At 43.3% G+C, this 19,511-nt stretch overlaps 1 protein-coding gene across 19 annotated transcripts in view; it reads left to right on the top strand.

Annotated features, from left to right (window-relative positions):
• Positions 1-19,511, top strand: part of KIAA1217 (KIAA1217 ortholog) — a 299,231-nt gene that overhangs the window by 230,295 nt on the left and 49,425 nt on the right. For all 19 annotated transcript variants that reach the window (XM_037037195.1, XM_037037194.1, XM_037037191.1 and 16 more), the window contains one exon: positions 1,931-2,757. In XM_037037195.1, coding sequence (XP_036893090.1) covers positions 1,931-2,757 — 827 coding nt within the window. The remainder of the gene's footprint in view (positions 1-1,930; positions 2,758-19,511) is intronic.

Below are 19,511 nucleotides of genomic sequence, written 5' to 3'. Positions count from 1 at the left end.
CACCCACACTACGGGGCTCTCAGCTGCTCATCTTAGTTCTCATCCATTTGAGCCCACCTCCCCCCTAATCCTCCTCCTACCCCCAATCACGTATGCTATCCTTGTTTATCACGCCTCCCAGGAGTCTGGAGGGGAATGTGGGCTCCTGTGGCAGCACAGATGAACTTAATGGGTGGTCTCGGGAGGAACCAAGCCTGTGAGTCCCTTCCGTTGTATCCGTTTGGAAAGTCTCAGTGTACATCATCACCCTCCTGGGCTTTGACCAAAACAAAGAGTATCAAACATTCATATCCTGAATTAATTTGTGTGTTTCTTATTCTGCCCCTTCTAAACACAGCAGTATAATTGCAAATCAGTTTTTCCTTTCCTCGTTAACTCGATTCCTTTTTTTACTGAAATGTAATTGACACATAACATTGTGCTAGTTTCAGATGGACATAGTGATTCTACCTGTGTGGATATTGAGGAAGGATCACCACAATGTCTAGTTGACATCCATTACCTCATATACTTACAGTCTTTCTTTCTTCTACTGAGAACTTTTAAAACCACTCTCTTAGCAACTTGCAAATATGCAATACAGTATTATTAACTACAGTCACCATGCTGCACATTACACCATCATGAGTTATTTAATTTGTTATTGTAACTGCAAGTTTGTATCTTTCCACCACCTGTTTATATCTTTTGACCACTTTCATCCTCCCCTCACCCCCTGCCTGTGGCAACCACCAATCTGATCTCTGTAACTATGATTCTTGAGCCATTGATGTTAGTCATTGTTTCTTCTAAAGAAGAGCTAATGGAAGACCCTGTGGGAGTCCCCACTCTCCTAAAATGATGGTAACGACACAGCCCAGGAGTCACTGCTGCCTGAGCAAGAAGTACTGGGCTTACCACGGCCAACCCAAAGCAGGCTTCTTGTCGTCACATGGCAGCCCCACGGAATGTACTGTTGGAATTCTTTCTCCCCTCCATTCCTGAGATTCCCTTCCCTCTTCACCCCCTTGTGTCCTGTTGCACCCTTACCTCCTCGTATTTCCTCCCAACCTCTCAGAGCCTGGTTTCTCATAGGTTCAGTTCAAGTAAAGAGATGGTGAGTCTGAAACTTCCCTTCAGGTCTTCCCCATGCTGTCCTTTTCCTCTCCGGCCATTGTCCCTAGATTGTACCAGCTCGGAAAGATGGGAAAGATACTAACTATTTTCCAGGGCCAATGCTAGAAAATATGCCTAGAACAAGTTTTAGAAAACATAATTTTAGCACTTTTGATACACATTTATTAAGTGTTTCTAAGAAGCTATGATCTCAAAATTTAAACCACTGCACTATTTTTTTCCCACAACCTTGAGTTCTATATCAGGTGCATTTGGTTCCTGTGGCTACATTAACAACTCACCACAAATGTAATGGCTTAAAACACCACAAATGCATTGTCTTATGGTTGTGGAGATCAGAAGTCCAGAATGGGTTTCACAGGCCAATAGCAACGTGTTGGCAGCGCCACACTTCTCCTGGAGGCTCCAGGGGAGAATCCGTTTCCTTACCCTTTCCAGCGTCTAGATGCTGCCTGCATTCATTGGCAACAGCCCCTCCTCCATCTTCCAAGTCGGTGGTGGAGCATCTTCTAGTGTTTCTCTGACCCTGTATCTGTCATCACACGTCCCTCTGCTTCCCTGTCAGATATAAGGACCCTTATAATTGCAATAAGCCTATCAGGATAATCTCCCCACCTCAACATTTTTAAAGGGGGCCATCTGCAAAGTTCCTATGCTATATATGAGAACATAGTTACAGAATCCAGGGATTAGGGTATGGACATCTTACAAAGGCCATTATTCAGCCTACCGCATCAGGGAAGCCATGCCGTCACATGGAATCTTCTCTAAAAACATGAATATCAAAGGAAATTTTCTCATTTTTTATTTTCAGATGCAGAGAGAAATTGTTTATGCAAGAGGAGATGGCCCTGGTTCCTCTCGACCTGGATCCACAGCTCATCTACCCCATGCCATTCCAAATTCTCCGCCTTCCACCCCTGTCCCCCATTCCATGCCGCCCTCCCCATCCAGAATTCCTTATGGGGGCACCCGCCCCATGCTGGTCCCTGGCAATGCCACCATCCCCAGGGACAGACTCTCCAGTCTGCCCGTCTCCAGATCCATCTCACCCAGCCCAAGCGCCATTTTGGAAAGAAGAGATGTAAAGCCAGATGAAGACATGAGTGGCAAGAACATTGCGATGTACCGAAATGAGGGTTTCTACGCGGATCCTTATTTGTATCACGAAGGAAGGATGAGCATAGCCTCTTCCCATGGTGGGCACCCGCTGGATGTCCCTGACCACATCATTGCATATCACCGCACAGCAATCCGGTCAGCGAGTGCTTACTGCAACCCTTCTTTGCAAGCGGAAATGCACATGGAGCAGTCATTGTACAGACAGAAATCAAGGAAGTATCCAGATAGCCACTTGCCTACGCTGGGCTCCAAAACGCCCCCTGCCTCTCCTCACCGGGTCAGTGACATGAGAATGGACATGCATACTCACCATAATGCCCATGGACCCCCTCACACCATGCAGCCAGACCGCGTCTCGCCCAGCCGCCAGGCCTACAAAAAGGAGGCAGGCACCTTGGTGTATATTGAAAAGCCACGGACTCCAGGACTATCAGGAATTGTGGACCTTGGTCCTCCTCTAGTGGAGAAGCAAATGTTTGCTTACAGCACCGCTACGATACCCAAAGACAGAGAGACCAGGTAAGGTGGTGAGGGTGGCCGAGGATGGTATATGCCTGGGTGTTGCTGAGCACTGCTCTTCGGAGGTCAAACCAAGAGAACAGATACCAGCTGGGCCCCAGCCTTGTGCAGTGTGCCTCGTGGGTGCTGCTGAGGGCACAGGGGGCATCAAGTGAGGCAGCCCGTGGCTGTGAGGGCAGACACACCTAGAGTGGTCAGTGCGAGCCTGCTGAGCATGGGTCAGACAGCATCGCCATTACCTACATCTGAATAATTTGGAAGAAAATTATGATTAGCAGAAATCATTCAGAAAAATACATTAAAAGCTTATAATAATTGACCTGCCACAGGAGACAAGGAGTGAGTGGTTCATGGTATAACTGTTTGAAAGGTCAATTTGTGTTTTCTCTTGTTTTCTCCTCAGGTTTTAGGAAATAGAAAGAATGTATTACTGACTGTCATCTAGAGTGATAAAACATGAATTTGCATAAAAATAGGATGGTTTAGATTTAATACTCATTCCAGAGTAAATACTAAGATCAGCAAAATTATGTAGTGAATGACGCACTCTGGGCATTTTAATTCCTTTTTTTAAAGCTTTTCTTTATTTATTTTTAGAGAGGAGGGGAAGGAGGGAGAAAGGGAGAGAAGTATCAGTGTGTGGTTTCCTCTCACATGCGCCCTACTGGGGACCTGGCCCACAACCCAGGCATGTGCCCTGACTGGGAATCGAACCAGCAACATTTTGGTTCATAGGCCTGCACTCGGTCCACTGAGCCACACCAGCCAGGGCTTAATTTCTTTATATATATATATATATATATATATATATATATATATATATATANTTTTTTAATATATATATATATATATATATATATGTGTGTGTGTGTGTGTGTGTGTATATATATATATATATATAGTTATAATTTGCCAGTCCAGAACCTTCCTACTACATCTTAAAAACTCTTCGAAGTTCATATAGTCATAAAAAAGCTAATTTTGATAGAGGGAATTTCATTTGCCTGAATTGGTTAAAGAAAATCAACATACTAAGTATAATCACAAAAAAATGTAGTCAAAGAAATTGAGTTCAAAAAAGATTAAGCCTTTTACCAGTGGTCATATATAAATTCAGAAATATAAAAAATAAGATCTAGGTATTTAATTATTCAGTACCTTTTAAGAACCAGTCTTACTTTCTCTTCACTAAAAATGGCAATATCCCTTACTGCTATTACATTACCTTATAAAAAGAATGCCAAAATTGTGAATGAAATATAAATTTTCTATCTTACTTATTCACACCCAAATCAGAAAGTCCTGTCCTAATTAGCAGAATTTTATCATGGGAAGGCTGCCTCTTCTTATCTATTCAGTCACAGCAGACAGATTCCTGCAGGATGGAAAGAGAATGAATGTGGATGTTTGGGCATCATTAACACACTAACGATTTTAATCCTCTCGTGCAACTGGGGGGAAGAAAAACAATGGTGACTGGTTTGATTATGTAGGACTAAAAAAATTAAAGATTGGAAAACTATTTATTCCCTCTTTTCCAAAGGCTTTAGGAATTGAAATATTAAGAATCCAAGAAAAGGATACTTCTTATGGCCATGGACAACCGAGGTTGTGGGATGAATACTGAGGCTTATGGGAACAGACCAATGCCACATCTGGGGGGAATCTACCAAGATGTGCCTGAGTCTCAGAAGCTTGTGCCCTGTGCTTCAAAGAATGGGCTACGCATCCTCTGCAGTGGGCTGTAAGGGGCTGGTCAGGAAAAATGGGTCACTTAGAGAATAGGTCTTAAGAGTCCTAAGAATTTAGCACAAGAAACAATCAAAACTATGTATTTTCAGGATATAATGTGAAGGCCAGAATCCATCCTCCCCACCATCACCATGCACCTCGTGCTGGCTCACCTCGTAGGCTGGAGAGCACTGAGAGCTTGATTCCATGGTGGATCATATTAAGCTGTTTCCATGTTGCTGGGCTGTAGGCGCATCTCGGTCCATGGTGGTATCTGACTTCTTCCCCAGCACCTCGCTCAGTGCCATGCATGCAGTTACCACATGTATATAACTTAATGAGCATCACTGAACCCAGTTTTTTATAGGATTTGGTTATGGGAAGGAACAAAATAAAGAGTCCTCTGCTGATATGTGGAATTTTCTCTGTACTGGATCGAAGTCTTGAAGAGCTTCAGCCTTAGTAGCATCAGTATCCTTTCAGGGCTTCTGCTTCCTCTTTAGGTTTCTGTTTCCCCAAAGCTCAGAAAAGTTCTGTGGATTTCTGTTAGACACCCTTTTTAGAAATTCTAAATTATCTTATTTCTAGAATAACAAGTATTAGAAAAATTGACTGAAAAGATTAATGTTTACCTAAAATACACTGTCATTATCACTACCATATTCTAACATATGATTATAATTATGAATATTATTTTACATGTTTGCAATTTTTTTCATTCCCTGAAATGTGAAATAGCAGAGAAAGAATTGTATCTCACACATCTCACCTAGGTGATTTCTCACTTTTTAATCAGCTTATTTTCAGAGTCAGATTGGAGAGCTTGTATACACTTGAGCAGGCTAGATTCCTTTCTCCTTAGGCCTACACATGCACACACACACACACATCCTCCTCAACACTGAGAGTTTCCATTACTGAAACACTGAAACAAACTCACCAACTCAACCCAGGCACATGGATAAAGTGCATATAGAATGATTCTCTGGTAAAGAGAACTTGAGTCTGAAAACTTCGCTACCAGCACTGCCACCTATCACCCCCTAGTTACCTATCTAGTCATACTTCATCTTCCACTGCAGTTTTGAACTCTTTTAGAGACTTAATGACTGGACCAAAGTGCAGTACTGCTAGGCACTACGTTTGTAAGTACTATTACTTTAAGAAGAAGAATTATTATTGAGAACCTTTTACCAAGGGCCAGTGTTTTGGCCCTTTGGGACAAACACTGTGTTAAGTTGTTTCTATACATCATGGGATATAATCAGTGTGACCCAGTGAGGTATGTGCTACCATCACCCCAATTCACAAATGCACACACTGAGCTCAAAGAAGTTAAGTGACTTGCCTAAGATCACAAAGCCACTAAGTGACACAGAATGTCCAGGTCCATGAAAGAGTCCACACATTTGACCAGTGTGCAATATTCTGCCTGGTGAATAAAAACTATGAGCCCCACCTTGAGAAGAGAAGTGAATTCAGGGGTAAATTTTGAGCATTTCAGCAAGAACAGAAGAATTTTCCAAAAATCGTGTCAGGAGTAGATGCTAAGTGACTGCTCCTAAAGAATATTTACATATTTACAATCATAAACATGGTAGAATTTGCATAATGATGTTGCTAAATATATGCACTGCCATTTAAAATATAACTGCCCCAGCTAATAAATTAGCACAATTATGCAGAAATAAGGAAAAAATATAGAGAATGCTCTTAGTAGATTTTATTTTCAAAAAATGAATGTGAGTACTATGTCAATAAAAATACTTTAAAAAACAAGCACATAAAAAATTATTGAAGCATAAAATTATAATTCATTGTTTCACCTATATCATGTTATTTTAAATGTATTTAATCTGCATAAGCCTTTTTAAGGAGTCTTTGACCCCTAAATATTGAACTTTATGAGTATAAAGTCCTGTGAAGTGCCAAACCAGTTTCTGTTGCAGCTTCGTGATGTTTGAAAGCAAATAAATCCGAGAGTACTTTTTATGTAAAACTCTGACGTGAAATTTCCCATCTAAGATATGAAGCTGCAGAAATACAGGAGAGAGACAGAGATCTGCCACAGTGCTTTCTTTGGGGCATGGTGGGATTCAGCTGCTGTTCAGAAGAGCGCTTCTATGAAATAGCCCAAGTAACCACAGGGTGTTTGAAATCATGACAAAAGTCTCTTCTTTTCCGTCTGTACTCAGGAAACTTCCCAAGGTAGCTGTTTTTTTGTTTTGTTTTGTTTTGTTTTTTGAGAGCATGTGATTTCATAAGAGCTCTATTAACTTGAAAATGACTTCAAAGCAATTTCATCTTGATTCTTATATTTAGTCATGTGCCTTGATTTAATGAGTTTGGCATCTCTTTTCTTACAAAGATGCTGCCACAAGTACTGAGTAGTGAAAAATTATACATGGAAGATCTTCAAAAAAGGGTGTATCTAGGAGAACAGGTATGTTGGCGGGGCTCTCCTCGTAGGACGGCCCTGGACTCGGGGAAGGAGGAATAGAGTATACGACTGCTTTGATTCCAGGGTAGCAATTCTCGCGTCTGAGCACCCTAAAGAAAAATGACCTGAAGGGAAGGAGTGGCTTTACTCAGATGACTTCCCTTCAGCTGGGACTCTGAGAAGAGTGTGGGTGCCTGGGACTCTTAGAGAATGACAGCGGAGGTGTGTGACAGGTGACTTAGAGCGGGATGCCCTGTCTTTCCTCGGTTCTAAGATTATGTCATTAAATAGCATCATTATTTCTATTCCTGGCACATAAAACAGCCCTTAAGAATTGTAAAATTCTAAAATATCTGTGTTTTGTTATTTTCTAGTTATAGCTTAGATCATATAATGTGCAGTATCTTTGAAATAACACTCAAAATTCAAGGGTACTCATTTCAAAGTGATTAATAACTCTTCTTCCAAATGTATAATGGATTTCTCCTAGTATTATATTTTTCAAAACATGGTACACTTGAACGAAGATCTTTTTTTTTTTACTATTCTTCACCTTCAGCTAAATTCAACAAACTAGTCAAGAGTCCACACAGGAGCAAGTTCTTGCCCTGTCTGGGCATGCTTATCTGGAGAAGCACGTGAGGTCCCACTATGATTTCTAGAATACCACTGATTTAAATAACCAGAATCTCTTGTCCTGAGCCAATTAGAAAGAAGGGAAAAGAAAAATTCTGTGTACAAGAGGAAGCCTGCATGCTAACTGGTAGCTTGTATCTGTTCTTAATCATTTTCTCATTTTATGAGAATTAAAGTTGCTGTAGCTTTGAGGGGTAGGATGTATCCTTTATTTAGCAGTTGGTTGAGTGAGAGTCTCAATTCAGATTTATGTCATTTAAACATGTTCACAGTGACTGACAGATCTTTGAAGATTGTGTAAACAGTGCTTTATCCTGCTAGAGAGGTGAATCTGAATGATTCAAGCAGAATGATTGATTTTTTTTCCTTTTCCTGTGTGTATTGTCAGAAGTGAACCACATCAGAGATATTCTGAGTAATTAGACCTGATATCTTTCTAAAGCAAGATTCTCTTAAGTTCGTTCACTATTGATATTTTGGGCCTGATACTTTGGGAGTGGGGGTTCTCTTGCGCATTGTGGGATGTTTAGCAGCATCTTCAGTCTCTGCCCTACTAGATGCCAATAGCAAACTAACTCCCCAACCAACTTTGCCCCAGTGATGATTATCAAAAATGTCTCCAGACATTGTCAAATTACCCCTGGGGCTTAAAATATCCCTGGTTGAGAAGCACTACTCTAAAGAAAATTTGGGCTTTTTCTACTTAATGCAGTGAAAAAAATGAAAGAAGTCCTAACCTTAAGGAATGTAAATGGGGACATTCATAAAACACAGATTGAGACATTTTTACAATTCTGTTCTTGCCTCTGGGTAAAGCAACTACATTATTGCTCTAACTTGCTATTATTACTTTCATTTCACTCAATCTGCTGGCAACTGTTTATTGAGAGGCAGTAACAAGCAGTGTTTGTGAACATGGATTCCAAAGCCAGGTTGCTTGGGTTCCAATCCTAGTCTAATACTTGCTAGCTGTTGGGACCTAAAGCAGGGGAGCGGGTTCTAGGAAACAGTGAAACTAAGAGTGAACAGACAACGAAATAAGCTAGGTTTCAGCATCCAAATTAGAATGTGTAATGTCAAAGCCATGTTTAAATCCACTTCAGGAGAGTAGTCAAGGTTATACATCTTGGATCTAGGAGCCAAAGAGACAAGCCAGGATTAGGGCATCCTTTTGAAGAGGCACCTGAGCCATGTGACTGAGGATGAAGATGCCTAACCAGGTGCAGCTGAGATGATGAGGTTATCTGTCTTGATGCTGAATAGTGCCTAGATGATTAAGCTCTTGTCTAAATTGCTTTCCATGTAGCTCTAGTTATGGATCAATAAATGTTTTGGGGGCTTCTTTTATGCACTTAGCTGTGCACTGAATGCTTTGCATAACACAAAGGAACATCTTATGTGGCCCCTACACATAAGGAAGACAAATTGTGAAGATTATCTTAAGATATTAAAATTGTAATATAAATGTAAGCAGTGCCACATTTAAGAAGGGGCGTTTCTGAACGCTGAAGGCCCATTAAATAACTGTTTTGCAGGAACAACCACAAGCATAGGATTTCATTCATGGGTGATGTTCAGGGATTCTCTTCCTGTGACTTTGGCAGTGACAATGTTTCCTAGTGATGCACAGAAAAGGGAGGAGGCCACGCCAAGTCACTAAGGATGGCTCTCCTAGAGTCTGGAGCCTCATTCTGGGGGAGTTCTGTTCCCAGCATCTTCAAGTCAGGCCACATTTTCCTTGAAAAGAATGAGGAACAATGATAACTCTAATAATACATTGTAGGCTATAGAGGCTTCTGTGGACCAGCTGGAAATTCAATCACCATTTATTCTAAGTTCTAAACAATGAAAGTACAAGTAAACTTTTCATTATAAGCCTAATTTGGGGACTGCTGGTACATAATTAATTCCAAACAAGTGACACAGACAATAATTGCCATGAATTCAGACAAGGAAGTGCTTTCCTGAACCTGTATTGGTCTGGGAGCCTTCATGGGAATATGGAGATGAACTAGAATGTAAGGGACGTTTAGAATGGAGTGAAAAGGTGCCCTTTGGGAAGTCAGGCTGACCTTTATCCAAAATGGGCTGTATTTCTACCATTATGGTACCTAAAAAATGACATCGAAATATGATGTTTTGCCACTATTAGAAGTCAAGTAAGGTTACTAAATTGAATTATTACTTCAGTCACAGTAATATAAACCTCATAGTTAAGTAATATTTGCTAGTCATTTCTTAACTGCCGAGTCCAGGCAACAGCTAACTGATAAACATGACACTTAACTGCCTGGCAATTTTGAAGATAGCCCTCCTCTTACACAAGGAGTATCCCATCGAAAACACCAGTGGAATGACTGTCACAAGGTCTGTGTTACTTCAGACCAATTTCTCAAAAGAAAAGCCATCATCTGTCACTAATTAGATGAAATTTAAATATGCCCTTGTGTCTTCTTTGAATATTCATGAGCCGCTGTCAATCAGTTGCCTTAGCTCTGAAACCAGAAGCGAAGCCTGAGGAACCCAAATACTGTGAGATCCAGATAAGCCCCTTTACTTGCTGACTGGAACTTCTTTCTTCAGAGAAAAGATGAATAAATGTTTAGGTGCAGCTTCCGCCTCCTTGAAAGAGTCAGTGCAGACTCACCATGGGTTCTGCCCAGTCTGAAGGTGGTGCTCCTCCAAGTTGTCGCACAGCCCAAGGGCTGGGTCATCCTGGGCTGTCACGATGTCCAGGCTACATTTGAGCCTCTTTGATGACTAGTTGTCCTTCTGTCTGATGAAAACCATGGAGGTTGCACTTGTTTTGACTTTTGGGCTTTATTTTTCATGAATGAAGTGATTCAAAAATTTAGGCAGGTCTAAGCATGAATTTAAACTTCCAAAAACTTAAGTCTTAAAAAGCCTCTCTTGCCAACAACACTTGTAAGACCAACTTGCATGGCCAGGAAATGCCTCCTCTACCCCCCATCCACCTTCAGAGCTGAAGGGACCTTAGAGAACATTGTTCCTCCTAATCGGTGACTTTACAGAAGGAGAAACAGGTGACCTCCCAAAGGTCCAATGAGTGGAGCCACTAGTCAAATGAAGTTTTCACTTTTATGCTGTCTCAATTTCTTTTTGTCTTTTTAATAAAGGCAGTGTATCCTTATACCTCCAACAAGCACAGGTATCTAAGAAGACAAAATTTAAAAACTCACGACAGAAGCACAGTATAGGAAATGTTTTCGTTTTTTTCCCTTAAGAGTCATTATCTTGCTTTTGAGTCCATGCTGAGGCTCTGCAGATCCAAAGTGGGAGGGGTGGGAGCTTAGTTGCAAGGCTCCCTTCAGACCCCTCAGGAGACTGTCTCTCCACAGCTTTTGACACCATCTCTTGTTGGAAGGTAAATTACGGGCCCGTCTGTGTTCAGCTTGCCAGAACCTGAACAAACAGTTATTCATACTGGTTTGTACCTGTACAAAAAAAATGAGCTGTCACTTCCAGAGCATGAATATTAAGAATTACCCTTAGGGGAGAGAAAGAAAATGCAAAGTAAGTAATTTCAGCAAGCAGGGTATAGGCTTGCCCTTGGGGGTGAAGGTTCTCATCACCCAGGAAGTAGAGGGCCTCACCCCAGCTGGTGAGTCACTAGGTGGGCAGCTCAGAGCCCTGCACAGAGCACTGGGCGTGCTTGTGTCTCTGCGGGTAAACAAGCCGTGTTTCCTTAGGAGAACCCTTCTTCCCTAAGCCTTGGGGCCCTTTGCCAGAATGGGACAGTAACCATGACCTCTTAAGGGCTCTGTACAGTTTAAATGAAAATGGGTATAAAATCCTTTTGTGAACCGGAAAGTTCTTTATAAATAAGAGTCTTAATTGACATAAAATTGTGATGTTGTAGTCCCTTGTCCAAAGGAGCAGTAATGTGTAGTCCATTGGATCTGAGAGACTATGTATCCTCACGCCTGACTTGGGACTACATCTGGTCCAAGCTAGAACACAGCTGGCCAGAAAGTGAGTTGCAAAGTAGAGGCTACCTGGAGCGCTCCCAGGAGCATTTGCTGCACTGGGTAGAATGCTGTCAGAATGCCGGAAATCAATGATTGTGCATATTGGGAGCACAGGCCTGGGCACGGCTCATGCCTTTTTTCTGCTTCAGTCAAGATCATGGAATTAGAATGGAAAGAAAACTATGGGGCCTAAATAAGTTCCCTCCAACTAGAAAAGTGTGTGATTCTGGAAGTCTAAGTCTGGCAGGATTTCAGATGTGGTATTCTCTGGGTGTTGGACATTAGCGGATGGGTGCCTCTATTTCACAAAGAGTGGGGACCTTAAACGCCCTGTTTCTTTTGCAGGCAAACGGTTCATTCATCCTTTTATACTCCCTGATACCAGCTGCACTCCACATACACTGGCTTCTTGTGTTTGAACTTGGGACTTTCTGACCTCTGGGACTTTGCATTTGTTCTTTTTTTTTTTCCAGCTGTCTGGCTACCAGGCTGGCTTCTTGCCAAAGTCAGGGCTTCACCTAACGCCCTCTGTTCAGGGAGGCCTATCCCACAAAGCATCATACACACACATGCACACAGACACAAAATGGTCAGATTAAATAAATAATATGTATATATTTATATGTAAGTTATATATTTATATTTACATGTATTTCTCTACTTAATTAGCTTGTTGTGCCATTACCCTCACCCTTAAAATGTAAGTTCTGTGAGGGTAAGGAGCCCTTTGTTTGATTCACAGCCATACTCCCAGCATTCGCCCCTATGCCTGGCACAGAGCCCACTCCAGAAAAATACCTGGTGAATGAATGAAGTTGAAGGGATGAAAGGAAGCCTTCCACATCCATGACGTATTGCAGGTTATGAAGTGCTTGCACGTACACTTTCTGGCTCAGGCTCATTTTCCACGTCTCTGTAGGATGACAGCCCTGTGGGACAGGGAAGGCAGCTCTTCCCCTAGTTTGACAGTTGAGGAAACTGCGACTCAGAGATATTACGTGATTTATGAGTGGAGATTTGTATCTCCCCCGGATGTCTGTTGGTCGAGTCAAAATCAGCATATCCAAAAATGAGCTCCTCTCTTCCCAGCTCGTGTATGACCATTTATCCATTGCTTAGGCCGAAAACCTTGCTGTTGTGTTGATTGCTGTCTCTCACACTCCACATTTGGGCACCAGGACACAGTTCCATATCCAAAGACTCCCTGGCCCAGCCCTGCTCTGGGCTCTGTCTCACTCCACTGCTCTGGTCGAAGCCACTACCACTCTTACCCGGTCTGCGTCAGTGGCCTCCTGTCTGGCCCCCCCACCCTGGCCCTGTCCACCTCTGGAGTCAGAGCACAGATCTAGGTTAATTCCTAGTCCACTGTTTTTGCTTCCATTAAATTGTATTAGTCTAATATTTCTGTTTTGCCTGCAACTCTCCTTCCTTAGAACACGCTGCTCTACTCTCTTCACCTTCCTCTTCTCTCTGGCTAAGTCCTACTATTCTGTGTGGCTTCCTTCACATGTTTCCACTCAGACGGAGTAGCTGTTCCCCAGCTGACACCTCAGACTCTGCCATCCAGGACCACTTGACCACTGAGAATACATGCACCCTGCAGAGTCCAGCCACCTCTGCCACTGAGCTGGGTCATATGAAGCCTCCTGGGTCAAGAAGAAAGACTGGCAGCATTTACCCCCAAAGCTATCACACTCTCCAGCATCTGTTTAGTTTATGTTCTCCATAATCAGAGGTCACAAGGCACTAGGGTAAATAGCTGCAGTTATAGGATGTGAAGGACTATTTATTGCAGGATTACCATCATCCCACAATTTTCCTCCTCACCACTCCTTATCAACTCTCATTCTCTCAATGCCTCGTTAAATTTATGAAGATTAGAAATAGCTTTTCCCCAAATCCTCGTAAACAGGGTTCCATTTGGGGCCGCTTTCTTTTTTGAGATTTTATTCTTTAAAGAGAGGGGAAGGAAAGGAGAAAGAGGGGGAAACGAACATCTATTGGCTGCCTCTTGCTCCCAGTTGGTGGTCTAGGCATGTGATCTGATCTGGAATCAAGCCAGTGACCTTTCAGTTCACAGGCCAGCACTCTACCCATTGAGCCACACCAGCCAGGGCTTGCTTATGTCTCTACATTTGTCATCCAATGTGTATCTTCCTGGTCCATAAGTAAAGTGCGGAGCATTCTGGTTGAACAAACAATTTGCTCTGGCTATTGTCTTTCCTGACTTGGGGGAAACCTGGATCCCAGTTGAGAGTATTGTACACTCTATCTCCTTGAAGTATCTCCAGGAGGAATTGATGGGGAAGAAGTAGAAGGGGACAAAGGGGCCCTTTCCTCTCATTCATTTCCATCCTCAGCCAGTCAGAACGTGGAGTCAGCCAGCACAGGAGCAACAAGGCTTAGGGAGAGGCCAGCCAGAGGAGAATCTAGTCAGGACGGTGAGAGAGTATGTGCAGCCCTCCTGGGTGAGGGGCAGGATGGGTAAAATGAATTCCCAGACTCTGTCTTGGTGGTTGATAAAGGAGGGAAGGGTGCGGGTAAAGAGCTGGTTTGTGTGGAGAAGGGAACCAAAACAACTGAAGATTGCTGCACCTACAGAGGATTTTGGAGTTTCTGATGTGGACAGGAAAACTACACCAAGAAAAAACTTAAGGTCAGGGTATGTCTGTGAAGAAGAGTTCAAGGATCTATAATGCCAAACTTTTGGAAGGATTATCAGTGCAGATGTTGAAGCTACAAAGGATAATGAACTGGGGTGTGACAGATAGGAAGCTGTCTTCCCAGGCTAAAGTTTTTCAAGGATGTGAGGGAATTTTCTAGATGCTGGCAGGAACTTGTGCATGTCACATGCCATTGATTCAACTCGGACTCCTGGCCACTCTATGAATGGGTGGTGTCCACAGTGTCCTGTTCTCAACAGCTCCGCTCAGCTCCTGTGGACACGTGCCTGTGGCTTGTTTTATGCAGTCAGCGCATCTCATGTTTGGTCTTTCTCCTGTCCTGCTGCCTTTCTGTTTCCCAGCATTATTGTCTTTTTCAAAGAACTCTGCCTTCTCATGATGTATCTGATGTAGACAGTTTCTGTTTTGGCATTTCTGCCTCTAGCGATGTTTCGGGCTTAATTTGCTCTAGTAGCCGCTTGCTTATCTTTCTAGTGGCCCTGGGCATCTGCAGATTTCTCCTCCAAATTTGTATTTCAAATGAATCACATTTTTTTCTGTTGGTCTTCTTCACTGTCCAACTTTTGCCTCTGTACACAGTAATTGGGCAGAAGAGGGTGCAGATAATCTTTGCCTTTGTCTCTAGTGACACTAGGGAACTTACGGATGAGTAACTCAGAATTTAGAAGTAGGGGAGATGTTGAGAGGTGGATGAACAGCGGAATGACATGGCAACAGGGAACATAAAACATACCCAATCTTCCTTCTCCATGAGCAGTGGGCAGGCATACAGCCACCTCCAAGGTCAGGGTTATAAATGGTATTTCTTAATGACCCTCTGTCTACCCAGGCCTCATCTAAGGACTGCCAATGCAAGACAAGTACAAGAAATGGCCATTACCTTTAGGGCAGGCAGGGGTAGGAGGACAATATTAATGCACACAAAACATTGTAGCCCATTGCCATCAGCACCAGCTCCGTCAGTATCTCCTCAATAAATCTGTAGCTTCCAGAAGTTACATGTGTTGGGAGTTTGGGGAATAAGGTCTTCAGTTATATAGTTCTTTCACCAATGGGTTAAAGTGGGGCAGAAATAGAAAGTTTGCTGCTCAGAGTCCTATTTGAGGCTTTGCCACTAGCTCACATAATTTGAATTCCAGTGTTCTGTTGAACTCATCTGAAAACAGGGTCTTTAATTACTTCGTTTTTTCCCCTCATACCTGAGAGTCAGGGCAAGAGCAAACAACAGCATAGCCTAGCTTTAAGCCTGTTCACTATTCAGTTCTGGAAAATGCCTTTGTCACCACCAAGACTCATGGGTTTTAGTTCACTTAGATTTCTCCCAGAAAAAAAGAAAGTGACTTTGTGAAAGGAAGGTACTGCCTAAGAATGACACTTTATCCACTGCTGTGTCCACACACAGCAGCTTGCACCGTGCCCGGCACAACTTAAGTGCCCCAAAACATTTGTGGATGACATGTTGACCATTCATCACTTTCTGGGGAAAGAGAGAGATGACAGGGATGAGCAGGGGATGGAAAATCACACAATGTTAGCGATAGACCACCTAGAAAGTACTCTCCGATTGCCGGCCCTAGTTATCATCCTTGTTACTGACCGTCCTGCACCACAGGGTTTCAAAGTTAGTAACTCCTTAGGAAGGTGAGTGCCCTGGCCGGGGGCCCTGATCCATCCTCAGCTGGGCTGGCTGGTTTCAGCTGGCTCCCCAGCACTTGTTTTGGATATTTAAAAGCATAGCCTAAGGGCTTCATTATAGGGGAATTGCCAGTCTCATACTTGTTACAGCCTTGACTTGTTTTTTAATAGCCATTAATTTACTCAGATAGTCAATGATAAGGACTTAATTCAGGCTTAATAAGGTCTCGGTCAGAACAAAGACAGGTCCAATGTTGAAGGCGAAAACTTGAATCAAAAACATTGTGTAAATGGAATTACTGCCAAAAATTATTCCCTCAAATGCAATTTTTTCCTTTTCTACTCTGAAGACAGAGAGCGGACTGCACACGGTATAGGTCCTGCTCGTCTTCTTCACAGACAGACGGGGCCTCGCAGGAAAGCCCACTGTAGCAGTAGGAATTTAAATACTAGAATCAGCACTTTACCTGGACTTGGACTTGAATTTTTATCAATATTATGCTTGGGTCCCGAGAAGATTCATTCATCGAGGCTGGCTTCTGGCACTAAATGACTAGTTAACCATATGTAGTAATGCCATAAATATGGTTTATGAAATGATAGAAAATGGTTTATGAAATCACTTTAAACTGTCTTTTCAACAGTAATTATACCAGTCCTGTAATACCTTAAACCAAGCGATATTGGCAAGAATTAGTTTAAGCATCTTTAATATTCTGACGATTATTATACAAAATTGCCCCTGCAATAAAACGACAGGGTCGTATATAATTTCTCTTCTTCCACTGCATTTCGCTTTTTTTCCTTTCACATTAAAATCTACTTCATGACATTCCATCATGGGCAAAGTCTGCATAAGTTTCCAGTTGCTGTAATTTAGTTAAACCATAAAATTGTTTCCAGATTACCAACCATGAAATGGAAAGACAATCTTATTTATGAATTTATAAATCAGATAATCTCCCTCAAATGAATCCTGAAACCACTTTGATGATTCAATAGGAAGGAAAAAGTTTTCTCATTCCCATGTGTCAAAGCATTGTGTTTTCGTGACGTGGTTTTGGCCGAGGCAGTGGAACACACGTGCGCAATCGGTACGCTCACCGCCTGGGCCTCGCTCAGGACCCACTGTTTCCTGGGCAATGGGAGAGAACTGCTCCCCCTTGACTGTCAAGCTCAAGTGTTCTGAACACTCAGAAGGTTCTGAGAGATTCTGTCTCCTTCCTGGTGGCCCAGCTCATGACGCAGCCTGGAGGAGGCCACCCAGGGAGCGTGTACCTCCATCCTCACAGGTGCAAAAAAGGAGAATCAAGTGGATACCTGGACTGAATATGGGGCCTTTCCCTCAAAGCATCCAGACTTTTTCCCCTGGCAGTTCTGCAACAATGTCAGCATGACCACCGAGGAGTAAGGAGAGTGGGGTTGATTTGGGGGTTGTCTTTCTCTGCACCTTAAAACCATTATCTGGGGAAGTGCGTCAAAAAGCCAAGCACCCACTGAGCCAAGGAAAAGGCGACCCTATGGACAGCATGGGGAGATGACCCAGCCTGTCCTGTAACATTAGGCAGTTCTAACCGCCATGATGAATGTGTTGCAGAACAATGTCCTGAATCTGGAACAATTCAGGTGCTTTGTTTTGGTTTTTAATTATACTGCTGTCCTTTCTTAGACAAGGCCATGAACGCTGTTGGCCAGAGGGATCAGAAACACTGATTTAGCCCTAATCTGGGTTGTGCCTAGAGCCAGTGTTGGAATCCCTTCTGCCATTTCTCTTGTGTCAGAGTCTCACTCACTCTCTGCAGCTGTAGACTTGCCTTTCTCTGTAGCACTGCCGTCTGTGCGTAGTCAGGTTGTCACCACGCCTTCTATCCCACACTCCAGCTCCATGGAACCCAGTAAGCTGCTCCCTAACCAAAGCTGTCTAGACCCTAAAAATGTCATGCTGCTCTTTCGAAGGGAGGGAGGGAGGACAGAAGGAAGGAAGAAAGAGAAAGAAATCCTTTGCATTTGCCCAGGATTGGCTAAAAGCAGTAAACTAAGTACATCTTGAGGTGGCCCTGAATGTACCTCAATTCTGGGGCCATGAGTGTATTACTTCCTGTGTTACCATGGGGAGAACAGGGCACTGGAAAACTTTCACTTGGTGCTCAGCTGGGCCCCATGGACTCACTCGTTTCCAAGAGCCCATTTGTGTGAGTCTGTGTCTCCCACATGGCAGCAGCACAACCAGCCACCACCCAGTCATTGCTGAGATGCCACAGCGACTTGAGTCCTATGAACTTGGGGTATCCTTTGGGTCTTTACTAACTGCTTTCTTGAGTGGAGTTTTTTACTACTTTTTCTCTTTGGCACATGCACTGTGTTTCATCAGAGCGACCAGGGGCACAGGTGCAACAGCAAATGCTTTGCAGCTCAGGGGTTTCGCGTTCCCTGCTATACCTGGAAACACACGGAAAGTCAGCGCATGGCGATGGGGAGCACTTCCACTCTCACTGCTTGAGGTTGCTCCTTCCCACACTACTAGAGCAAAGAAATCATACTATTCATACTTAAATTGTTTCTTTTTCCTTAGTTGGTGTATAGTCTAACTATTTAGACTACATGACATGTCTAAGAAACTCAGTATTCTGACAGAACCCTCCATTTTAAACTCAAGCAGTGGTCCCCAACCCCTGGGCCACGGACTGGACACAGGCTGTACAGCAGGAGGTGAACAGCAGGCAAACATTACCAGCTAAGTTCTGCCTCCTGTCCCCACTCCCCTGTCCCGCGTCCTCCCTGGCCCCCCATTCCCTCCCTACAATCCCCATCTGTGGAAAAATTGTCTTCCACAAAACCCATCTCTGGTGCCAAAAAGGTTGGGGACTGCTAAACTACAGAAAACACATGGAATTAAAAAATCAGAAGCTTGTAATTGTGAAACTAAGCTCAATGTTTCATATTCTAAAGGCAAAAAGGCCAAAAAGTTGTGTATGGAAAAAACTACTCTTGAAAGTCCTCTTGATTGCCATGGAGTGTAAAATACAGATACAGCATCTCTCAATAAGTCCAACTTAACCAGTTACTGTTTTCCAGGGACTGTACAGACTGCAAGTTTCTTCCCATTGGGCTCCAGATACAATAGTTGGCTTGTCTGTAAAGGCCACCCAGTATGAACTTGCTGTTCATAGCACAGGCATCGCCATTGCTCACACTATGAGAGGTCAGTAGGACTGACCGCAGTGAAGAGTGGGGGCCTTCTCTGTCCCAGCTCATGTGGGACACCTGCTCATGGGGTGCGATGGCAGGCCCGGTGCCCACACCATTCAGGCTGCCCTCCCCTACCTTCCTTTATTGTTTCAAACTCCCCAATAAGTGTTACTGAATCTGCATGCCATGATGCATGTGATGTCCTCTGCACCTAGCCAGCAGAGGAAGGTCACTTGTGATGCTTGTATGTCCTGAAAATAATGGTAATAGCTCTGTGAAACTGCCCTTGTCTCAGATACAGAAATGCGAGCCAAATGAATTGTGATGGAGCATTAGAGAGCCCTGAACAGAGAGCTGCAGTATCTGCACAGTAAATAATTGGGAAGGTTTTCCATNGGGTGCGATAGCAGGCCCGGTGCCCACACCATTCAGGCTGCCCTCCCCTACCTC

Source organism: Sturnira hondurensis, unplaced genomic scaffold (genome assembly GCF_014824575.4).
Source record: "Sturnira hondurensis isolate 20B ecotype Veracruz unplaced genomic scaffold, ASM1482457v3 Scaffold0022910, whole genome shotgun sequence".
Classification (NCBI taxonomy): Eukaryota; Metazoa; Chordata; class Mammalia; order Chiroptera; family Phyllostomidae; genus Sturnira; species Sturnira hondurensis.
Note: the sequence above shows the minus strand (reverse complement) of the source record. Positions and strands in the feature narration are given on the sequence as shown.